The sequence below is a fragment of the Periplaneta americana genome, chromosome 13, assembly GCF_040183065.1.
Source record: "Periplaneta americana isolate PAMFEO1 chromosome 13, P.americana_PAMFEO1_priV1, whole genome shotgun sequence".
Taxonomy (NCBI): domain Eukaryota; kingdom Metazoa; phylum Arthropoda; class Insecta; order Blattodea; family Blattidae; genus Periplaneta; species Periplaneta americana.
Genome location: NC_091129.1, coordinates 37,289,450 through 37,305,233, shown reverse-complemented (window position 1 = coordinate 37,305,233; position 15,784 = coordinate 37,289,450). Strand labels below are relative to the sequence as shown.

The following is a 15,784-nucleotide window of genomic DNA, read 5'->3' as shown; positions in this document are numbered from 1 at the left end:
TAGATAATCCTTGGCCAAATATGAGGAGTACAGGGAAAAAAATCTGACAAGCCTAGTTTTACTGCTTTTACAAGAGAGTAATCAGTTAAAAGTTTTAAGACCATAATATTTTATTGTCTTTAGATTATCATTCTTTAATTTTCTTTTCACTAATAAGGTTGTTATTCTGTTCAGTTAAACTATAGGAATTAACACTACCTGAGCTTTTACAGGACATCTAAAAGAGAAAATTGATATTTTTGGGCATATCACGTTTTTATCCTGTGCTTTTCATTTACTGATCCATGTTTAACTTTTGTTCAGGGTTAAACAGATTACTGGAGGTTAATTTATCAATATTAGTAGTGAAAGGTCGGGAAATATTTTATTGATCAAATACAGTTTCGCCAGTGAAAGTAATACTAAATATATATTTAATCTTTTCAGCTGAATAGATGTAGGCAATCTTATTTCCACAGTTAAGCGTGACGGAGTCACGATGAAGAGCACCCTTTTATATATTTATTAATTTGAACTTTTTTTTTCGAACTAACATATTTTTGAAAAATGTTTTATAAATTTAGTATTATGATGGTTCAGTGAGTGTATATCCTTCCCAACAATAGCCAAATCTTCGGCAAATGTAAGAGCTCATACATGCCTTACCGTAGAAGATAGCTAAAATCCATATACCTATGCAATTTTGGATTCAGTTAATTATTTAATGACACTATAAATTTCTAAATTAAATAGAATGGAAACTTTTTTACGAAGTTCCATAGTTATATATGACAATTGAAATGTTCATGTATTCTTTACGAAACGCTGATAAAGACATCCCACATGAAGTTGATGGGGGGGGGGGAGAAATAGACGGAGTTGTGATCGATTTCGCTAAAGCTTTCGACGTAGTGCCTCACGAAAAGCTTTTAGAGAAACTAAGCAGGCTTCCAATAGATAATCGAGTAGTAAGATGGATAAATAAATTCTTAAAAAACGGAACCCAAAAGGTCAGACTAGGAAAATAAATATTGGATCTAGGAAATGTAACATCAGGCGTGCCTCAAGGGGCGGTCCTTGCACCTCTATTGTTTCTTATATATATAAACGATATACAGTGAAACCTGTCTAAAGCGGCCATCTGAAGTTACCTTGTAAAATGGCCGTTTTATCAGGTGGCCGTTTGATTAAGGTTGCGTTTTTTTATGAATCAGCATGAAAATATTGAATTTCACTGACTTTTTAGGACTGTGCGCGTACAAAAATCATGCATATTAATGTCAGCCTCTTCCATTCTTGCAACTAGCCGTTTCAAAACTCGCTTGCGGTACCTCACTTTAAATGACTGGATAATACCTTGATCAAGGGACTGGAGGTGTGATGTCGTGTTTGGGGGAAGAAACACCAATTTCATGGATCACATTGCGATTTTGTCGTTTAATCTTGGAATTGAAATCGCATAGCTAATTCTCTAACAATGATGATGTCATCCCAGCTTTATTGTTGGCAGTCCACTTCACCCCCAATAAGCCCACGTCAACATTTGTCAAACTTCGCGGTTTCAAAGATTTCCCTATCATTAAGAGTGGTTCTTTTTCTCCTGCAGCATTAAAACAAAAGAGCAGGGTTATTCTGTCTTTTGCCAACTTCCCCCCTTATACTCTTTTTTTCTTGAAACTTAAGTTTTGTTAGGGAGGTCCCCGAAGAAAAAAACTGTTTCGTCAACATTGTAAATGTCTCTGAGTTGATATTCCGCAAGAATTGAAGGCAGTCTATTTTTTCCATTCTTCAATAACATTGGTTGCAATGTCACCTCCTTCATCAGACACAGAACGAAATGCAATGTTATGCCGTTTTCTAAAGCACTCTAATCACCCATTACTACCAACAAAATTTCTTACATTGAGTTCTTCGGCAATTTCAAGAGCTTTCTCTTGAATCATAAGCCCACTTATTGGCAATTTCTTCTCCCTCACACACTTTAACCATTCTAAACACAGATTCTCTCTTCCTTCCATTCTTTTAATATTTCATCTTTATTCTTAATTATACCGTTTATTTGTGTCCTTCCACATTCGAATATTTCTGCAATTTTTCTCGCAGATGTTCCCTTCTCACTTTCTTCAATCATTTTTCGTCTCATCTCTAAACTTAACACCACTCTAAATTTATTGTTAGACATGATTTCTCTCTCAAACTAACTTCACAATTCCTCTGAATCAAGTGAATGAAAAGAAGAAAAATTCGTAAAAGCTGGTCCATATAGAGAAAGACAGAAAGAGGAGAAAAAAAATCGAATGGTTAACTACCTAAAACATACTGTGACATTTTCGATAGAAAAAGTCCGTGTTTTAATCCTTAAATAACGAGTAAGAATTTATAGCTGTGCAGGGTCGTAGTGGAAAGTGACAAAAGAGTCATAAAACAGTAACCAACTAACCCCAAGATATGGAGGGTGTACTGTTGTACACTTAGCTATTGCTTCCTGTCCTCTAACCGTCAAAAAGATAGGTCAGACAGTATCCGTGAAAAGATTTTTTGTTGGACAGTGACCGTTATAGTCAGGTTCCAATCCAAATAGACCCAGGCCGCTGGCCGGCGCATGAGGTGGCCGCTAAATAAAGAGAGAATTTGTATTGAACTTACGGAAAATCCAATTGGTTCCAGAGAAAATTGGCCTTTTGGCCAGGTGGCCGTTTAAATGAAGTGACCGCAAAGGCAGGTTTCACTGTAAATAGAAATACTACCTCTCAGATAAGGTTATTCGCGGACGACTGTATAATACATAGACAAATTAATGATGAATCCGATATCGCCGCCTTACAAAACGATCTTAACGTTATTGAAACCTGGACGACAGAAAATAAAATGAAAATCAATGTCAGTAAAAGTAAGTCAATATCCTTCTGTAGAACGCATAAAGAAATTTGTCTCGGATATCTGCTGAATGGTACAACGGTGCCACAAGTGAACACTTGTAAATACCTAGGTATATATTTAAGTAACAAACTGGGTTGGGAGGAACAAGTCACTAATACCACAAGGAAAGCCTGGAAAGCACTTCATTTCTCTATGCGTATTCTGAAGAAATCTAAACGAAAGTCAAAAGAATTAGCGTACAAAACCCTTGTTCACCCAATTATGGAATATGGAATATGGAACAGTAGGTTGGGATCCGTATAGACAAAACCAAATCGATTCTATAGAAAAGGTCCAACGCAAGGCAGCAAAATATGCCAAAATGGGGAAGGGACATGGTGAGGAGATAGTAAAAGACTTATGGCCGTGTGCACCATTCTCGATCATCTAGCTCGTTTATTAGCAATCACGGAAACATGGTTAATTCTTGACAGTGATCAAGTTACAGATGCGGTGCACCGACATTTTCCCTCGATCAACTCAGTACCGTCAGCTGACGGTACGCTCGCTTGAGAAGAATCATCTGAGCGCTAGGTTACCGCGTATAAAACAGTGAACGAACGCACTCTGTCAATTATCGCTTCGTTTTTGTTTGTCGGACTGCTTTCAAACATCCTCGCAGTTTTCAAATAACAAGTTTCAATAATCATGGAAGAAAAAGAAAAGAACACCGAACTTCTCACAGTTCGAAGTGGGAATTCCTTTAGAACTCGTCAGCAATTATGCATCCATATTACAGAATAAAAGTACTCACGGAAGTTCTCTAAGAGAAAAGCAGGCTACCTGGTTGGATTTAACCTCACAATTCACATGAGTTATACGTGTTTACATAATTCCACATAATTTGTAGCGTAATTTATACAGTGGTTATTTCATATTATTGATAATAATTGGGAAATTTTCAGTATACGGATACCTCACTGACAATTATCTTGAAATAGGTTACTAAAGAGAGCAGATTTGTATATGTTTGTCGAATGCTTATCATCTTGCTTACGAAAAGACACATTTCAGTGCCAATAATTTATTTGGGAAAATTTTAGTATACGGATACCTCACTGACAATTATCTTGAAATAGGCTACTAAAATAAGCAGATTGGTATGTGTTTGTCGAATGTTCATCATCTTGCTTACGAAAAGACACAATTCAGTGCCAATAATTTGGGAAAATTTCAGTATACGGATACCTCACTGACTATTATCTTGAAATAGGCTCCTAAAACGAGCAGATTTGTATGTGTTTGTCGAATGCTCATCATCTTGCTTACGAAAAGACACATTTCAGTGTCAATAATTTATTTGCGAAAATTTCAGTATACGGATACCTCGCTAACTATTATTTTAAGATTTAAAAAAAATCAATTCGTCTGTGTATGTCGAATACGCATCATCATGCATACGAAAAGGAAGTTTTTAGTGCCAATTTATTTTGTGTGCACAAGGTTGGAATTTTGGAGTAAGAGAGAAAGATAAGTATCCTTGTTCTGAAATTTATCCATTTATTTTGTGTTCACAAGGTTGGGATTTTGGAGTAAGAGGGAAAGGAAGGTATCCGTGTAATTTCTCTTAATTCAAGCGTAAATAGCCTAATTGTCCAAAACGTCATGTAGGTCCTAATAATTTCAAACGGCAAATCTATAGCTAATAAGTGATAATCTCGCATTCTACAAAAGGGTCATTTAGTTTTGCTATATTATTACAGGCATAGAATAACTACTTTATTATTATGTTAACAAAATTGGACAATTAGGCCTAAATAATATTTTGTCCTCAAGTAAAGTCCCGATCTTCCAAAGCAGAAACATATAGGCCTATAAAACATTAGTCTATTTTGAGAAAAAAGAACATTTTTATTATTCATCTACAAACTTACTCTTTCTACAATTACACCAATTCTGTTATTTCCGCAGTGATTTGCGTGTTCAAGATAGCCTACATCATTTCATCTTCAATTCCATCAAGTACGTCAAATCGTGCCGCCATTTTGGTTTTCTCGACTTGACCATGTTCAATTCAAGATAATCGGTCCCACACCCGTGATCAAATTTGATCATCATCAACTCCCCTTGTTTAACTTTGATCGAGATTGATACTCCGCAAATTGGCGTTGAAGATGGTTAAGTGCCGACTTAACCATGGTCAAATTTTAATTGAGAATGGTGCACACGGGCATTAGGGTGGGAACTTCTCAAATCAAGGCGACGAAAAACCAGACTCACCGCATTGTTTAAGGGCAAATGGAACACAAAGCATGGACCGATATCAATGCTAGATTAACAACACCATCATACTTAGGAAGGGCTGATCATATTAGGAAGTTTAAATGTAGAAAACAAAGAACGGACGTGGCAAAATTTTCCTTTGTTAACCGCAGAATAGTAGACTGGAACAGCTTACCTGAGGCAATCTTTCAGGGTGGTCCTCTTAAAATCAATACATTTAAGGAAAGGTTGAGAAGATTAGACTGAAAATGTAATTGGAGGTGCAGTGTAATTATTTAAATTGTCATGTAATTAATTGAGTTGATATATAATTAATTAAGTTGATATGTAACTAATTAAGGTGCTAAGTAATTTAGTTAATATGTAAATAAATTAAGGTGATATGTAATTAAATAAGATGATGTGTAATTAAGTTGGTATGCAATTAATTAAGGTGATATGTAATTATTTAAATTGGTAATAGTTGGGTGAAATAGAAGAACTTATAAGTTAGATTTACTTTTGCTTATCGTAGGCGTTATTATAGAATAGTTTTTAATTATAGTCCTAGGTTTATTGCATCTACTATTTATAGATTTACGTTTATTTTATTTTATTTCATGTAATTGTAGTTATTGTATATTATATATCACTGCCACCGGGTGTATACCCAATTGTAGTGTTAATAAATAAATAAATAAATAAATACATACATACATACATACATACATACTTACTTACATACATACATACATACATACATACATACATACATACATACATACATACATACATACATACATACATACATACATACATACATACATACGTTCTTAAATGTAATGTGTTGTTTCGTAGAGCGTAACGTTGACACATTTTTTCACGTTATCGGTGTTACGCATACCTGGCAATAATTCAGTTAACGTGGAACGATTTCTGCGTATCACCAAAAAATAATTGAAACAAAAATTACATTTCACCACTTATGAGCGTTCCGTCGATGTCATCCGCAATGCATTCATTAGTTAAAGAACTTCTTTTGTTCATTCATGGCGCAGTTTGTGCTCTCACTACAACACTGATCGAATGGTATGCGCAACCTATTCTTATTTTGTTTGCGGATTCATCATCATCAAGTTTTTATATACTGTATACTAGGAAGTTATGTGTATCGGAAAATTTTCTAAAAGAAACCACCCAACTATCCCAGAATGGCAATTCCAACAGTAACTATGACGTGTTAATAAAATTAGTAAGGTAATAACGCCAATATGTCTGCAACAGATTGCATTGAAAAATCTGACAGGAACGTGTTTCACTAGAATTTGATTGCATGATAGCTTCACCGCATTCGCATTAACTTCTTCAGACGTTGAAAGAGATTTTTTGCTGGATATTCTTGAATTAGCTTTGAGTCACCTAGCATACATAACCACTCTCTTCTATTTATGAGGCAGTTGATAAAAATTTGGAAAGACCTCGTTCTTAGAATTTCTGTAAGTTTCCTCCCATTGAAATTTTGAGGAAGTGACGATTTATTTATAGGTTTTTCCAACATTTTTTCTTCTGCAATATTTCGTATATGATGTAGCTTACAGACACGGAAATAAAATTTGGAGCTCTCCTATTGTATAAATTTCGCGCACAACACACTGATCATGTGCAGTAAACAAGAGCCCCTATGATACTTTTGGACAGTGAAATTGTTGCCTACATACAGGTGGACTCCCATCAAGATTCGCTCCAAATTTAAATCTATATCTGTACATGTGAATCATTTATAACTCCAATTTATATTTTTAAATTACTATATAACTTTTCATTGGAAAACGCTGCATATGCTGTTTTTATTGCAGTAAACTAGTTAATTAAATAAACGAAAGCATAAAAAGTGCAGTGCGTAGTCACAGTCTATAAGTAGGTGTTTTAGAGTGCGTTCAAAGTGGTATCCATTATTAAAGTGCGCGTTCAAAGAGATTTCCATTTACATCACAGCACTCAGGCTAGTCCCCTCTCAATCAGTCATCAGTCACCGTATCTGAAGTTATCAGGTTATCACAGGAAATGCACTAGTGGTAGCTCTCTCATGTTTTTCCTTGTGCGCAAAGGACGAAGTCTACTGAGGTTAAATCCGGAGACCTTACTGGAAACCTGTCAACAAGGCAATTTCGTCTAAAGAGTTTCTCGCTACAGTGAAGCATACTGAACGGTAATTTTTTTAACATTATGAGTAAGGTATGAGTATGTTTCTAGAAATGCCTTTAGTTTCGTAAGTTCTACGAGTATGTAACGTCAAACAAATATGGAGAAGAATGGAGCGTGCGTAAGAGACAGACAGAATAAGAAACGAAGCTGTGCTGGAAAAATATGATGAAGAAAGAAAGATGCTGAAACTGATCAGGAAGAGAAAAGAGAATTGTCTGGGTCACTGGCTGAGAAGAAACGGCATACTGAAGAATGTACTAGGAGGAATGGCGAACGGGAAAAAACTTCGGGGCAGAAGAAGATGACAGACAACATTAAGATATATAGATCGAATGCGGAGACTAAAAGGAAGATAGAAAATAGGGAAGATTGGAGAATGCTGAATTTGCAGTGAAATATTTGCCCTTAGGCAGAAAACTGTGTATGAATGATATGCATAAGGTGACCACATTCACATCCATAGAAAAGAGGACACAAAGCTTCAAAAACAAGGACACTGTTCGAAAAAATAGGACAGACAATATGTATTTAGATTTAGGCTTATGCCTATGTTATAGGCCTACTATAAATTTCGTCAGTATCTGTTTTCTTACAAAATATTTACAGTACAGATTTAGGCTTGTATCATACTTAAAAGTATGTTAATACTAAGAAAATAATCATGATAAAACTTAAATAATAATGCTTTTACAGTTAGCTACATACGGAAAGTCAAGGGAACTATAATAATTATTAAAGAGGACAGAAAATATCTACTCTATTTAGATTTAAGGTTAGGTCTATATTATACTCAAAATTATGTCAATATCTATTTCATTACAGTATATTTATGATAAAACTTAATAATATGAAATGATTTTACTGTTAACTACATATGAAAGTCAAAGCAAATATAGCTATTATCAAAATACATAAAGATCCGCTACTTCCACTCCTTTATTTCTAACACTCTTACTTCGATTCCGTTTTCTCAGGTCATAAACTTCCAGTCTCGGGAAGACTTTGGACAATGTTCCAGGTGGGACGAGTAGGATGGCGTCTATTAGAAAACATTTATATACACAATTCTTCCTCTAATCTAGCATTTTGCTGCTACTTTGCATATATTAATATAACAAACAATTCTTCGTTTGTAAAAGCCATCGTACGGTTACACATGATTGATGAATGAATAACAATTCCAAATTGTAAATTTTTTATTAAACTTACGTAAACAACCATGTTTAATATATTGTGTCGTACAGTAAGTAACTGAATTTTAGCTTACTGCATAGCAAAACTGAGCCCCTAGTAGATGGTACGTACGAACTATTCCATCTCAAATCGACCGAAATATAGAAAAAATTGACCTTACAATTTCTAAATACAATGAAACTTTTTTTGTACGTAGAGAACTGTGATACAATGCTTTGTGCAAAGTTTGAGGCATCAGAACTTCATAAATAAAAAATATTTAAATTTATCGTATTTTCATAAAATTAGCAACTTTAAACTGTTGTGGCTCCGAAACCCTTTCACCCAATGATCAAAATCATAATTTATTTTGATGCTGAGAAATTAAAGTTTATATTGACATATAAAAAGATTGTCTTCCTTTTTATGGAAATGGGGAAATTTACATTTTTCCTCATTACGACGCCTTTGGCTAGGAAAAAATAGTTTGAAAATATATAGTTAGATTCCGCTTTGAAAGTACAAATAAACACATAATTTTTACTGATGGTATGTTAATAAGAAAAAATTGAAAATATCAATAAAGAAAATAAATAGTACGCGCGTGAACTAACCAGCTGACTGTGAGAAAGGAGGTAGCCGTGACAAGCAAGGCCAGAAGACAAACACGTGATGTGTCGTCTAGCAGTCATGGCTGTGCTAGCTTTATCATAGGTTTTCATAAATACAGGAGTAAAATGACGCCGAACGCTCGCTTATCTTCAGCTCTCGGCCAGTGCGTGCGGTACTGCGCCGTTCAGGTCCATGCGTGTGAAAATAATCTATTTAATACCCTCGAAACTTATTGCCATACCACTAAGCAAACAATGCCGAATCCCTCTTAATAATGCAAGGTTTTTTCTCAATATTTTTTTTACATTTTACAAATTGGCAAAAAAGTGTAAAAGTAAGTAAAATCACATTATCTGTCTCTCTGTATACAATAAAAATAAGGATTACTTCTTAACATAACCTACTAAATGTCAGCTTCAAAATGAGCTCCCGTTCAATGTTCTGCAGTAAATGGTTCCAGAGTTCTGAGCGCTGAAAGAAGGTTGTTTGTATAAAATACGCTAAATTTGTCGCTTAACAATACGAAAACCGTTTGACTTTCGATAGTATATTTTGAAAATGCACTCTTCTCAGCACCTTGTATAAATAGGGAAAAAATTAGAGTATAAAAAATGCGAGGTTTTTTACTGATCGATTTCATATGGAATAGCCCGTAGGAATACGTACACAAAGGTTGCACTACACTTCTTATGACTACTCTTATCCCAACGATGAATACACCGCTAATGTATTAAGGTTTGTGTATGCCCCTGCGGTGGCAGAATGGTCATAACTTCAGTGTGTCACGCAGGTGGTCCGAGTTCGAGTCCCGAGATTTTACTAGAAAAATTCATAATGACACTTGTGGCGGACAGGATCGCAGTTGTGGTTTTCTCGCGGTTCTCCCGTTTCCTCATATTAGGCATCCATATTATTCCGTCAACATTTCTCAATTTCATCATTCCATAGCATTCCACGAATTCCGGCTGGCAACGTACGGAGGGGACTGGCTAGGGACAAGTGGAGTGGCTTGCTCGAAATGTGAGTACGTAGCGAACATTAGAGCAGTCGTCCGGTGTGTCTTTGGGAATGTGCCTAGCTTGAGGATTAGCAAAATTGATCGTAACAGGCCTCAGTTCTGGGTCATAGTGCCATCCTCCCGAAAATTCCATGCGACTTTCAGTTGTGATTTCAATATTATGAAAGTTCGATAAATAGGAAGGGGTGTTTCAGATCATATTGCTTTTATTATTTATTCCTGTGGCGATATTCAGGCAGCAAATAAACGTATGCAAAGTGTTTTATACCAAAGCTAATTTAACATACTTAAGTTACTTACTAATGGCTTTTAAGGAACCCGGAGGTTCATTGCCACTCTCACATAAGCCCGCCATCAGTCTCTATCCTGAGCAAAATTAATCCAGTCTCTATCATTATATCTCATCTCCCTCAAATTCATTTTAATATCATCCTTCCATCTATTTCTAGTCCTCCCGAAAAGTTTTTCTTTTCCTTCGGCCTCCCAACTAACACTCTATATGCATTCTGGATTCGCCTATACGTGCTACATTCCCAGTCCATCCCAAACGTCTGGATTCAGTGTTACTATATTAGACGCCAGTTCGGAAGGCGGTCGGCTACTAGCGTTTGCGTCGAGAGAGACAGATAGTGAGAGAAAGGCAATGTACAGCATTGCCACATCGTACTTCACGCGCGCGCGCAATACAAGTAGCTGAGGAGAGAATTTCAATTTTAAAAAGACAATAATGACCTTAGCCGTTGCTTACTGCAACCATGACAAACCTTTTATCAGAACATTATCAAATCTTACGTTCTATTAATAGCTAATGCTTATACCAAGTTTTAAGATTTTTATGTGCGGTATTATTATTATTATTATTATTATTATTATTATTATTATTATTATTATTATTATGTTATCAAACAGTTTTAATACAAAATGTATATGGTGTATTACTAGAAAAAATGATACACTATTTAAGTAGAAATTGTATTTAGGTCTATTTCTAGGCGCAAATTATTTTAGCTATTTAAATACCCTAAAACAATAACTACGAGTACCATGTTATATTGCCACCTTTCGGTTACATTTAATATAAATTAGGATTTAATAAATATTCAGTACCTGGTTTTAATCGACGTCGCTGATTCCCTCATCAGTCCCGTCAGATTCTTCAGAGTTGGATTCTCGAAGATACATATCTAATACTGTACTTCGCAGCACACTTTTATTAAAATTATCTAATTCAGAGACTGTTTTTTCACGACGAGGATGTTTTCTAGGAGAACGAAACGTGGCAGTTCCGCTCACATTAAAAGATTTGTTTCCTTCACTAACAATTCTTTGCACGGTTCGCAAACCCACACCACATGCTTCTGCAATCGTCTCCTGCGCGTTGGCAACGTTGCGGCAGCACCATGATGCCCGGCAGAGTTCTGCTCGTTAATGTTTTTAAAATAATTATACACCTTAAACACTATTTCCCGCGCCTGTCTGTGCAGTATTTGTCTTTTTATAGTATCTCCTTCCATTTATTTATCTTACATATACAGACTATATGTTAGTTTTACTTATTCGATGTTTTAAAACACTCACACGTGAACAAAGTAACTCGAGAAGCACTTGTTACTGACTGATTCTGATTGGTTCTCCTGTTCAAGCTTGTGACGTCACATGCCATACAGGCTACGGCGTATCTAGTAGCCGTTCGCCTTCCGAATTGTCGTCTAGTCTAATTATGTCAGGTGAAGAAGAAAATGCATGTAGTTCTGTATTGTGTAACTTTCTTCATTCTCCTATAATTTCATCCCTCTTAGCCCCAAATATTTTTCTAAGTACCTCATTCTCAAATACCCTTAATTTCTGTTCCTTTCTCAAATTGAGAGTAAGTTTGACAACCATACAGAATAATCGGTAATATAACTGTTTTATAAATTCTAACTTTCAGATTTTTTGACAGCAGACTGGATGATAAAAGCTTCTCAACCGAATAATAACAGGTATTTGCCATATTTACTCTGTGTTTAATTTCCTCCCGAGTATAATTTTATTTCTATTTGTTACTGTTGCTCCCAGGTATTTGAATTTTTCCACCTCTTCGAAGGATAAATTTCCAATTTTTATATTTTCATTTACAAAAGCTTATTTAGAAATATAAAAGTATGAAGTTTATCTTGTAATTTAGTAAGACATTTCACATAAGCCGACGTCCACAATGACATACTTCAACTTATCCCATATAGTCTACTCTATGTAGCAACAACAATAAAAACCACAGTATGAGTCAATTATTCAATTTCTCTGTCATCCATTTTTTATTTATTTACTTTGTATTTTGTTGATTCTCATCTCTTTCTTCCCTGTTTCTTCTATAACTATATGTATAATAATGTCCTCTAACTTGTTTTGCTGAAATGGTGAACAAAATCAATCATTTCACTATTAATTTCATGGGTTTGAAGCAGACTCCAAGACATTTTCGTAATCTTCATGAATTTAAAATATTATTGTGGAATGGGGTTTCCAACACTTCCCGAGGTACATTTTTCCTCATTTTTCATTCATGCACGAGTTACCTCAATATATCTAAATAACCAAATTATAAAGTCTGTAATTTGCTTATGTTTCTTTACCAGGCAGTTTACATGATGCCCGATTAGAACGCTGGTTGATACGCTGCAAGAACAGCATGGAGAGAACCAAACAGTCCATAGACTTCTATTACACACTCAAGTCTCTGTCTCCAGATATGATGTGCAACTGGAATCCTAGAAGTAAATGGTACCAGGACGCCGTCGAAATATTGTAAATATGAAAACATTCCTACAGTGGAGTCCAAATCTCCTGACGTTTCGCGAGAGCCAATAACGTGCAAGCGGGGCGTTGTCAAACCTACAGAGCGGGTGATGCGTGCTCCACCGAACCCGTCTGGTGGAAGAGATGTGCGGCCGGTGTTGAAAATAGGATCGATTCTCAATAACAAATCAGTGCAATACAATAATAATTTATCCATACAACAATGAATTATATATATATATATATAAAGAAATCATACCTTTAAATGGATGTTTGCAGTACCAGAGAAAAAGATAATGGTATGTTTTGGAAGTCATTTAAATTCGTCACTCTTGTAGGTGTAATTAATATGTTTTCTAGACGAGACGAACAATTTCTTAGCATACTTAGTTTTCACTTTTTGCACTTCTCTGCATACACATGATACGTTGATACATTTATTGAACACGGCTGGGCAGTTACTGCTTGAACTTAGGAAAGTTAAGACTTTTACGGTTTTCTTCGGACGAATATTTTATGAAGAAATTGTAGACATTAAATATAATTTTCGGAACTTTGCTACTATATCCACTTGTTCTATTACTTTCACTAGTACTCGCCTTCCTGAATGGCATAATCGAATTTCATACTACAGTAGAACCCGGATTTCCGTCACCCTATTAACCGACCGGCGGAATATCCGATTGTTTTTCTCGTCTTATTTTTCTATAAGCCCTTACCATTACACGATATGTAAAGAATACTTCCGCACACTTCCGGCAACAGAAGCAGTTACTTGTGGGAGAGGATGTTTTTCCCAACTTATAAAATAGTCACTATCTACTTTCAAAGCAATGACGTCAGTATCTTTTACACAATTGCAAATCCATGCATCATTTGGTCTTTGTCCTACTGTTCGAGCGGCCGTACTGTTTAACTTCTATGTAAAATGTCTTTAAAGAGTGTAAAAAAATGTGTTCAGCTTAGTATCGAAAAAAAAAAAGTGCAAGTAGAATCTATAGCTCATGTCGAATTACAATACGAGATTGGCGTTACAATTTACAACTGTGCGCTATTTATTATAAAACAAAGATAAAGTTTATAAAGTACGAGAATGTAAATCTACAACACGATACCTCTACTCTTATCTTTCCTCTGACAATCATCACCAGGCTTCGAGACTTTGGACCGATACAATAAGTTTACTGTGCATGCACTATAGGTTGTTGACTCGCTGCAGGTAGATAGAGATGTGTTGAGGTAACAACGTTGCTATTTAGAGTAGAGTACGGTAGTATGGGGAAACACACACATATGTACATTCTGAAAGTAAATATACATTACACAATGATAATGTCAAAAGAATGTGAAAAGCATTTATTATCCTGTCTTCTATAAGCATTTGTGTTTAATTATGCGCAGTGTTAATTGTGGAAATAAGCATGTAGCTTTTTTTTTTTTTCATTTATCCTATTGGTCGTCTTTAGGAAGTGCAGTTACAGTACCGAAATGCAAAGCACTACAAGATACATTCTCAGTGTCTCAAACGTAAATCTTTTTCGGTTATCTGCCAAAGTTTGTACTGTAGAAAGCTGCGCTCTACGTCGCATGACGTGATAGGAGCAAAACGAAAAATCCTAGCATCATTGCAGTCTCTAAGAGACAGTCCTTTATTCTCGGGTGACTCTATGTCCACTAATTTGCTGTTTATGTTACACAATGTTCCATATCCGTTATTTTTACATAAAATTGATTTACACTTCTGTTTTACACGTTCAGTAACCGGTCTACTTGATATCTCATTAATTCTCTGCATCATTTTCTAAATTAATTTGAGGGCTTCCGGCATCTCTTGCTCTGACTTTTCTAACCGTGCAATAGTTTCAGACACAGTTTGTATGAAAACCAAATTATTCGTTAGAACCTTCAAATCCAGAGCGTTTTCCTTTGCGTATTGGTTTGCATCCATTCTACAGTATCCCAACCCACTATACGCTTTACCACTATACTCAAGTCAGTACGCCGTTATGCGGATTTCCCACTGAACTGCTCTATTGTGTCCGAAGTCTCGAAGCCTGATCATCACAAAGATTTCCTTGTCACTTAACACCCGTCATTGACAACCGAACTTAAATTAGTGACCTTCTGATCCACTAACTAACTTGTTAAACATAAGAGCACGTAGAAAATTTCGGAACTATAGACCTAAGTCTTAGGCTATGCACTTAATTTGTCAAATTTTTTATGGTATGAATTATTCGATTTTTTCGATTAGCCGTTCAGTCCACCCCCTTCATTACCACGGATAATAGAGGTTCTACTGTACTAATAAACAAATAAAGTAATAAACTGATAAGAACACACAAAAAATGTTTATTACAAACGAAGTATTAATTTCACTAACAGACACAAAGAACTTCGAATACCTACACACAAAGCAAACAGAAATAGAGCTGGCATTTTCGGCTCTAGCTTCATAATTACTTTTATCTAATGTTTATGTCGCTGAATGGATACTGTTTACAGTTAATAGTCTTGGTGCTTCGAAAGCTTCCTTATCGGCACGCAGCTATGTAAACATCACTCGTAGAAAACCATAAAAACTATGAATCAGCTTGACGCGATTAAGATGCTTAAAATGCGAACTACTTGGCGTAGAAATGAGATTCTTGTTTCTACTCTCTTTCCAGCTAAAGATTGAAGTAAATGTAAATAAATGCACGTGGCATGATGGTTCCTGATTGGCTATTGAACGCAGAACGCCTCCAAGCTCATGCTTGTCGTCTTCTTCCTCACATTAAAATAGTTCCTTCTAAAATAATAAAATGTATAATATACATGGATTATGGGTAAATTAAACATGCTTATAAGAACACTTTGTTACGATTTAAACAATATGTTTATATTAGTAGTTTCAGA

General features: G+C 35.5%; 2 protein-coding genes across 8 annotated transcripts in view; one reads left to right on the top strand and one right to left on the bottom strand.

Annotated features, from left to right (window-relative positions):
• The window catches only part of LOC138711798 (cytochrome P450 4C1-like), a 391,497-nt gene that overhangs the window by 30,214 nt on the left and 345,499 nt on the right, over positions 1 to 15,784 (bottom strand). The gene's annotated exons all lie outside the window — the stretch shown is intronic.
• The window catches only part of LOC138711800 (alpha-tocopherol transfer protein-like), an 87,635-nt gene that overhangs the window by 29,782 nt on the left and 42,069 nt on the right, over positions 1 to 15,784 (top strand). For 6 of the 7 annotated variants that reach the window (XM_069843038.1, XM_069843035.1, XM_069843041.1 and 3 more), the window contains one exon: positions 12,727 to 12,895. In XM_069843038.1, coding sequence (XP_069699139.1) covers positions 12,727 to 12,895 — 169 coding nt within the window. Of the gene's footprint in view, positions 1 to 12,038; positions 12,091 to 12,726; positions 12,896 to 15,784 lie in introns of all 7 variants that reach the window. The other variant, XM_069843040.1, reaches the window with a different exon arrangement.